Here is a 9,166-nt window from a genome sequence, read left to right on the forward strand (position 1 = left end):
AAAAAGATGCTGAGGAAAATTAATTTAAAATCTCCAAGTAATTGTAAAACAGTATCCAACACTGGTTAGCTTGCTTATTTGTGTGAACATGCTGTATATAATGCTGCATAACTGGAGTCAAATTGAATTTAACACTGACGTCATTTAGGTGTAGCTAGGAACACAGAACGGAATGAGAAAGGGCATTCCATGACCCCAGGAGACTACATATTAAATGTACACGCTGTAGAAATTTAGTAACAAAGTCAGTGGTTATTTTTGTGACTGAAGGCCTGTAATACTGAATAAATGAACCTGAACTTGATTATTTATGTATGTTTTACTTGTAAATTGTAACTTTGGTTCATGGTCAAACTTTGTTAATTTCTCAAGAATTATTTTTAAGGAATAAAGCCTGGCCTTGTTTTATCTAAAAAGTGCTTTTCATGATTGATAATGTATTCATATTGTCAGGCTTATTTGCCAAAGGTAGCGTTGTAAAGTGATTTTACTTAATTTTTTAAGCTACCATTAATTTTTACATTATCAGTATTTTGGGCACATGGTATGTTCTATTAAAATTATGTTCTTTGATACTGTAATGAAATGCATCTATTTGTTAATATCAGGTGAAGTCCAGTTGGAGTCCAGTGTTGAGGATGGGCAAACACAATTGCCAGTTAATGGAGAACAGTTACCATGTTCAACAGAAATGGCAGCAGGTCTTACTACAGCCACTGCAGATACAGGTCTTGGTGGCCAGGAAAACACAAACAACCCCACAGACAAAGGACACACAGGCATTCTCCCCCTTGCTGAAACAAAGGAGGTCCAGCCTGTGCAGCAGTCACTGTCAGATAAAGACAGTCTCACCACTGCTTCTAATACTATCACCACCACAGACATGTTAACCCAGGAAAATTCTATACGTGATGTAATATCATCCGTGCACCCTGGTCACGTTCAGGGGGAGCTAGTCACACAACCACCAGAGGTCAGCACAATTGACCACATAATTAGCTCTACATCGGAAGATCCACGCACTGTGCTCTCTGCTCCCACCAGTGCTAACACCCAGGGGACAGAGGTGACCTCAGAGGACACTATAGTGCATAGCAGTGCTGCTGATTTAACTGGGATGACCAGGGTGTTTGTGGATGAACAGGGCGTTATAATTGGGCAGGAGCATTCCCCATTGACAACAGTGGAGGAACACCAGACAGATCAGCCTCAGTTGGATGGTGATAGTATTGTTCCTACTGAAGCTGAAGCATCCCTCAACCATCAGCAAGAGCACAGGCTGCCAGCCAATGTGATGGTTGTAACAGCAGATGGGAGCCAGGAGTCTTACACCATACAAGACACAGAACACATCACCCAGGCAGAGCACCATGTGGACACCACAGTAGAGGGTGATGGCGAAACAGACCACATGTCCAAGGTGGTCCTTGTGACTGACCCCAACACTGACATGACCGCTGAGACTTTTACCATACAAACCTCAGAAGATGGCTCACAGCAGCCCATTATCATTGCCACCAGCCCTGAACAGGATGGGACCGTCACTATTGTTACAGACAGTGGCAATGGAACGGACATTCCAACAGAAATATCTGCTGTTGTCATTTCTTCTGATTCAGAAAGTATACAAACTATGGCCAACCAGCAACACATTGTTGCCCCTGTTGTGGTGCCTCCGGTAGGCCATGATGGGTTCCCAAGAGCAACACCCATCATGTCCACTATAAACCCTGCTGGGCACCATCACCTGCAAATACATGGCATGGTGTCACAGCCTTTGGAACCACCTCCCAAGTGTATGGTCTGTGGAGACAAGTCTTCAGGTGTACATTATGGTGTACTGGCTTGTGAGGGGTGCAAGGTGAGTCTGTTGCCTTGACTTGTAATTTTGTTGCAGCAGCCCACTTTTGCCCATTTTGCCCACTTTTGCCCTTAACTTGGGAATGGCTTTCAGGATATCACCTCATATTGTTTATAGACCAAAACAAAGGGGACATCTTTAGAAGTACTGAAGGTCTGAGGGAACTGCACTACAAGTAATCTGCAGGTCCTCCTAATGTGCTGGTCCGAACTAAGTAACCCATAATGATAAGCCTATGTTTACATGTGATTTGTCTTCATTTATTGTATTATCATGCATTATCAAAAATTTTGCTGGTCGTTGGGCTCTTCAGCAGTCATGACCGATCGGAGTGACAGTTTCCCTTGCCTGTAGATCTTTACGATGAATGTAATAGCAGTTCACAGGTTTAGCTTTGATGTGCATTAAAAAAAAGAGATGTTGAAAAGTATATAATCATGAAAGACACAATTTTATATGTTTTTAATGTTGGCATTTTGTAATTTCAAAAAAAAAGGGGTGAACTTTTGTGGGCTTCTGTGGAATACTGGAAAAATTGCTTTTTAAAAGTTATGAGTTAGTTTTAATTTACAAAGATCTCAAAAGTTGCATATACAAATTGATGTCATCATAATTATCTAATGTATGTCATTTTTATCATCAGGGATTTTTCAGACGAGCTTTACAGGACATTGGAGATCCAAGTCGTAAAAAATGCTATTACAATAAGAACTGTGAAGTGACAGTACAAACTAGGAACAGGTGTCAGTATTGCCGCTTACAAAAATGTCTAGCTCTGGGGATGTCACGTTCAGGTAATGTTTTGAGAGTGTTTTTCTTATCAATTTTGAGTGAATAATGGCAATGTTAACTTTTCCTCTGGTATTTATTCCACTTAAGATTAAAGTTTTGCTGATACTTTAAATGTTTGGTTTTATAAAAGACAAAAACAAAATTATACCATGCAGTAGTCTTGGCTATGACATCTAATCAAATCAACCAAAATTTTTTTAGTGTGCTGTTGAATTTATTTTGATTACTTACTTAGATTATGAGAGATTTGCTGACACAGAATCATTCTTTTAAAAGCTCTTGTTTTATTATAGCTGCCAAACTTGGTCGAAGATCCAAAAAGATGCGTGAAATGATCAATGAAGCATGTCGCACCATTGAAGACTCACAGACAGCACAAGCTTTACATGGACTTCTCAGCCTCAAATCTGATTCCGGCCCAGGGGATTTCCCATCCCTTCTGAAAGCTGTTGGAGAACAGATGTCGCAACCAGGGAGAGCAGGTACAGTAGCAGCGGGACTGGCTGTTGCTGCTACAGGGGCGGGAATGGGAGCTGGAGGGGATGTTGAGAATGGAGAGAAAAAGGCACTGCCAATGAAAACACCAAAGTCTACACCCAAAAGAACCAAGAAAAATGAACAGAAGGTCACTCCAACATCAACGTTTGCCGCTGCTCGAGCAGGAGTTGGAATGCAGTTGGCTCCCATATTGGCGACTCCACAGTACCCTCCTATGCATCAACCCATCATGATGGTGCCACAGTTACAACCTGGGCAACAAGCACCCATGATGGATCTGCTGATGAAAATGCAAGCAGCCAATCAGACGGTTGGACAAGCCACTGCAACTACGGCAACAACAACCAGCCCAGGAGCCCAAACAACCAGCAAGGTCAAGGCTGACCTGAGGAGGATAATACTAAAACAGCACCAAAGTAAAGATGGTTCCAATATCCAACAGTACATTATACAAGAGGATGGAGGGGATGGATCACAGGTTTATCCTATAGATTTGGCTATGCGCACATCAGATGGAGCAAATTTACAGTCTATTCCTCAGCCATTACAGTTAACAACAACGACCACTGGTCAAATTGTTAGTTCTCAAGAGACTGTTGTTACAGCAACAACATCACAGCCTGTTGTTATTGCAATGAAGCCAGCTAGTTCTAAGACCACTGACCAGGTTTCAAGAAGTCCACTTAAGAAAAGGCCAATCCGGCAGCCCTCACCCTTACAGTCCCCTATAGAGAAGCGAGCAAAGATGGATGGCACGTTGGATCATATGGGCAGTGACAATCAGTTGGCAGAGAATCTCCAACAAGAGAGTCAACAGCTTCCACAACATATTGGTAACCATGTGTCTTTGACACCTCAGTCACAAGAATACAATTCATCCCAGCTGGAAGGCATTTCCAGTCTGATTTATGAAGCTTATAATGACACTTTGAGGTTCACATATAAGAACACACAGATGCTGAGACAGAATTTGCCAGTTGAAAAGCATGTTGAGAATGCAGCAAATGTAAGTTACTTTTACCTTCTAAGTTTCAGTAATTTGTTTTATTTTCTAAGCTGGCCAGGCATTTTATTGTGAATAAAAAATGTGAAGCTTTTTTTGCAATTGGTTTAAATGATGAAAATTGGTGCATTCAACAACCATTTACTTAAATTGAATGACTGTTTATGAGTCTTTTATTTTCTCCTAATTTTTATTGTGTATATATAGCATGATATTCTACCCTTCTTATTATAATTAAACTTCAACATTTCTTCGTCTCAAGGGTAATGAACCAAGTGAAGAGGCCATAGCCAGAAAGCTGGCCTCTGCGTGCTGGACAGGCTTTGAGTCTACCTTTTACAACAAGGCAGTACCAGAGGTAGTTAAGTTTGCAAAAAGAATTCCTGGCTTTAGCAGCTTGGATACTGATGACCAGATATTGCTGATTAAAGGGGGTTGTTTTGAGGTAAGACAATATTTTGGCCAATATTTTAAGGGGTGTTCAAATTGATTTTTTTTTTCTGTGAAAATATATTTATAATACGAAATATTTAGTAAATATCTGACTTTTATATTATGGGCAATTTATTGTTGTCTGGCTTTATCCATTATTTAGTTATTTTAAATGATGTTCAATCTGTGAATTTTATTTAAATCTTTGACATTATCTAACATGTTGTAGGCATTGACTAATTTTATTGTGCAGTCCAGATTATTTTAATCTTTGCATAATATTTTGTGTGACACATTGTGGTATTGGAGCTATGTTTACATTTGTCTTTCATAATTTGCATTGGAGTAATTTATGAATTAGTCTATACACAGAGCATGGCATTTTCCCTTTCGATTATCTTTGAAAACCAATACTGTATATTGGTTTTCAAATTGCAGGTTTGATTTCTGTTTACATGGGTTAATTTGTCAGTCCTGTTGTTAAATTGTCTCCTCTGTTTCATCACATATCTAAATGCATTATGTAAATGTTGCCATTGTTTATTATTTACAGGTAGCATGTGTAATGAACTCTGCATTCATAGATGTGGACGGCAACACCATGCTAATATTGGAGAATGGAAAGAATTACACCAAGGAGAATCTCAAGTCAGAGTTTCTGCTGGGCGAAAACTTTGTGGAGTTAATGTTTAATTTCTCCTTACGTTTCAATGTATTCAAGCTAACAGACTCTGAGACAGCTCTTTTTGCTGCTTTGATGTTAATATCTCCAGGTATTGGCTGTTTTTGTATTCATGTGATAATTTGTCTGTTGGAAATCATTAACAAAGCCGATTGTACTTAGGCAGTATCCTCATTAATTTCTTTAAAACATTTGCACTCACTGTGTAATTGATTTTTAATTGTCTTTTTTTAATATAAAATACCAGTTGATATTTTATAAACTGACATGCTTTGAGTTTACTTACAAAAAATAATACAACAGAATTGTGCCGATCTTTTATTGTAGAACGTCCAGGCATCAAGAACAAGGAAGAGGTATCCAAGTTACAGGAGCTGATCATCCAGACGTTACAGGGGCAGGTCAATATGAATCACCCTACAGAGGTTGGCCTTTTTCCGCGTCTTCTCATGATTATCTCCAATCTCAGAGAACTCAATGTAGAGCACAGGAGAATGCTATCGTCTCTTCGGGGAAGGATTGTGTTCACTGATGGCTTGCTCATTGAAATATTTGGCAGTGATTGAATGCTGTCTGTGTGAGAGATAGTTAATATGAAGTGTGTGTACATACCTGTCTGTACTCAAGATCATAATATAAAGGGTTGATGAATTGGGCTGTACCAGTTATCAATATAATTACAGTAAAGCAGTATTACTAATCGTGCTAGTGCATATACCTCCACTAAGACTAGTATATTGCTTACGTGAGTTATGGCAGTGGAAAATTGATTGGCATATTGCAGATTAAATGGTGACAAAGTGCATTTATATCTACCATAACAGTACGTTCACTTGCACATATATTGTTGAAGTTCATCAGATTTCTTAAATGAAACTGTTATTTGCAATTTGACTGCAATTGTGTTTGTTGTTAGATGAATCTCATTGACTGTGAATAGGGCTATGTATCATACTTGTGTCGTTAACTCTGGATACCTAGTGGCGTGTTTTAGAATCAGGACTGCTTTCTTATGCTAAGTCTGTAGAATTTGATGTTTGTTTATAAGAAATACAATGGTTCATTGTCAACCCTAAATACATACCTTTTCCTTGTATCAGATCTTGAGTGTAAATATTTAACAGATATTGGATAATAAGTAGTGGAATCTGCTTTAAGAGGAGAATGGAAGTCACAATATTATAAGGGAATGTCTGAATGCACAAATTTTTACAATTATGATTAGTTTGCTGTTAGTTATCAATATGATATGAGGCTTCCAATCAAAACAGCTTGTAGTTAACAAAAGAAGTCATATTAAACGAAAGCCTGGAATTTCAGATAACAGCCCATCTAATCTTTACTGAATCACATTTTCACTCACTGGATGTGATCACATATTATGACCATGTTTTTAGATATTTAACTATGCAGAGTACAAAATGTGAATTGAGGTTGTATTTAGTTTGTATTTATATTGGGTTTTATTTATTTCAATAGGCCAATATATATGTGTGTATGCTTTATATTATTGCTTTTACATGCAGATAAGGAAGTCTCTATATGCTGGTCATTTCTGTTTTGTCTTAATAAGGAAAATGATTACATTGTCTGTTAAGGCACTATTGTTAATATTGTTACATAGTATCTGCATTTATAAAATGTGTGTAGTTAAATAGGCTTGTAGGGTCAAGGAAAACAATGCAAGGAACAGATGCTACTAGCTAAAAAAGAGAGTGAACTGTGAACATTGAAATGAAAAGAAGTTCCGAAAGACGAAAAATGGGAAATTGTTTTAGTTTCTGCTAAATTTAAGTTGTGATGTTTTAAATCTTAAGTAGCACTTTTTCAGCATTTCTTAAAAGAAAACATGCTTACATTCTAAGTATTTTGCCCCAGGAGAAGCAAAGACGAGCTGTTGGAAAGAAAATGTAGTTTGCCTGACATTTGCTGTATAAATTGGAGAAATCAGAAAGTCAAACAAGAAAGGTAATTCACTAAAGACTTTTTGAAAAAAAAATTTTAACTTGCTGCAGTTTTGAGATATCACGTAAACTCTCCTGAACTATGTTTTGTTTGCCCACTTACCATGAATGTTTTTTGACAAATTTGTAAGTTGTCATTTTAAGCCTATACTAAGTTGGCCTGTGCATTCATTCTACTTCATTATGTCATAGCCTTAAGCATAGTTGAGAAGTTAGGACTAAATTTGTATAATTTTTAGCTCATGATTTTTATATTCAGACAAGATTTAATTGTCATGAATGAACTAAGGTGAAGAATGAACTGGCAAGGAGATGTTTCATTGCTAATTGTGTCATGATGTTATGTAGAAGTTGTTTTTTTCTGTTTTATTGATGATTTTTTTAACTGTCCCTTTTAGGAAAGAAAAATATTTGTCATAACTACAATTATACAAAATAATAAAAGTAATCTTGGTACTCTAAAAAGAAATTTAAGATCAGTCACAGATTTGGAATTATCTCTTTTGGCTAATTTTCATTTTTTATTTTATTCCAAATCAAATGACACAACAGAAGTACAATTTTATAGTATGGGCAAAAAAGGCATTGTCATTCTTAGAAACAAATGAGGCCTGAAGATGCGTCTCATACTCTGTTCAGGGATGATGGGTGAAATCTTAAATTCCAATCCTAATTTTTGCAAAAAGAGTTCATTCAGCAAGAACACATTGTCAAGTAAATTAAGAAAATGCTTTCAGTTATTTTTGAGTTAATTCATTTATTATGTTGATTTCAGCAGATTATAAGGCTAAATGTTGCATATTGAAAATTTCTAATTTGGTTCAAAAATAGCATATTGAAAAAGCAGTTTTGAGAATATTTGATGAAATTAAATATGCTCACAGGAATCTTGTGGGTGAAATATAAGTCAACAAGTGCTACTAATCCATATGAAAACTCTAGTAGAACTTGGGTTGAATTTTGAACATAAAAGTTTGTGCGGTGCATTGATATTAGTTGTTACCTGAAGTTTCATGTTGAGCATGCTAATTGAACTGTTAGCCTTGAAAATGATCTTTTAGGTACCAGACACATATTAAGCAATATGCAAAGATATAGAGGCTTGTATTAAGACCTTATTTTCTTCAATTGACAGGCTTTGCTTTCACACAACCTAATTGATGTATATAGTTATTTATTGTAGGCAAATAAATGTTTGTTGTGAAACTAAATTGTGCTTGTCTGATCGTCTTTCTTCTTTAAAAAGCAATTAGTGTAAGAGGAGATAAATAAGAATTTATCATCTTTGTAACCACATCTCTTGGATTTTAGTTTTTTGAAAAAAGTCTCTTTCAGTAATTTATGATTTATTAATACGACAAGATCTTTTTTATTTTCATAAATGTCTCTTTATGATAACATTCTAAATGCTTAATCTAGTATCAATATAAAGATTTCATTACCTTCTCCATTATCCAAGATGTTTTTGTTACTTTTGATTAGTGGGTTTGTCTGTGTACAGCATTTCACAAAAAATAATCAAAGGACTTTGATAAAATGTTCGATCACAAGTGGCCCAAAGAATTAATGATTAGATTTTGATGATGGTCCATTAATTGATAAATTATTTAATAATTAAATTTTCAGGATAGGTCACATGTGTGCCAATTTTATGAAATTTTCAGGATAGGTCAGATAAAGGAAGAAGCGATTAGATTTTGGTGATCATCCATTAATTAATAAAATAGTTAATTAACAAATTAATCAATTAATTAATTTAACAATTTATTAATTAATCCAATAATTGTCTTGGCGGTGTGAGTGTTATTCTAGTCATAAACTCTGGATGGCTCGTCTTGAATAGCAGAAGATAGTAAGAACCCGGATGCTACCCCATTCAATAGCATACCTTTTATTCCGTTTTAAAATGACGTACCGTAGATGACTATATTGAA

At 36.3% G+C, this 9,166-nt stretch overlaps 1 protein-coding gene across 1 annotated transcript in view; it reads left to right on the forward strand.

Moving 5' to 3' along the window:
- The window catches only part of LOC106177786 (uncharacterized), a 16,977-nt gene extending 8,534 nt beyond the window's left edge, over nt 1-8,443 (forward strand). Inside the window, exons 2-7 of the mRNA XM_013560675.2 lie at nt 609-1,861; nt 2,505-2,655; nt 2,947-4,157; nt 4,417-4,599; nt 5,140-5,359; nt 5,596-8,443. Coding sequence (XP_013416129.2) covers nt 609-1,861; nt 2,505-2,655; nt 2,947-4,157; nt 4,417-4,599; nt 5,140-5,359; nt 5,596-5,834 — 3,257 coding nt within the window. The 3' untranslated portion in view covers nt 5,835-8,443. The remainder of the gene's footprint in view (nt 1-608; nt 1,862-2,504; nt 2,656-2,946; nt 4,158-4,416; nt 4,600-5,139; nt 5,360-5,595) is intronic.
- The last annotated feature ends 723 nt before the right edge of the window (nt 8,444-9,166 follow it).

The sequence above is a fragment of the Lingula anatina genome, chromosome 2, assembly GCF_051362555.1.
Source record: "Lingula anatina isolate TDL-2025a chromosome 2, LinAna3.0, whole genome shotgun sequence".
NCBI classification, from domain to species: Eukaryota; Metazoa; Brachiopoda; class Lingulata; order Lingulida; family Lingulidae; genus Lingula; species Lingula anatina.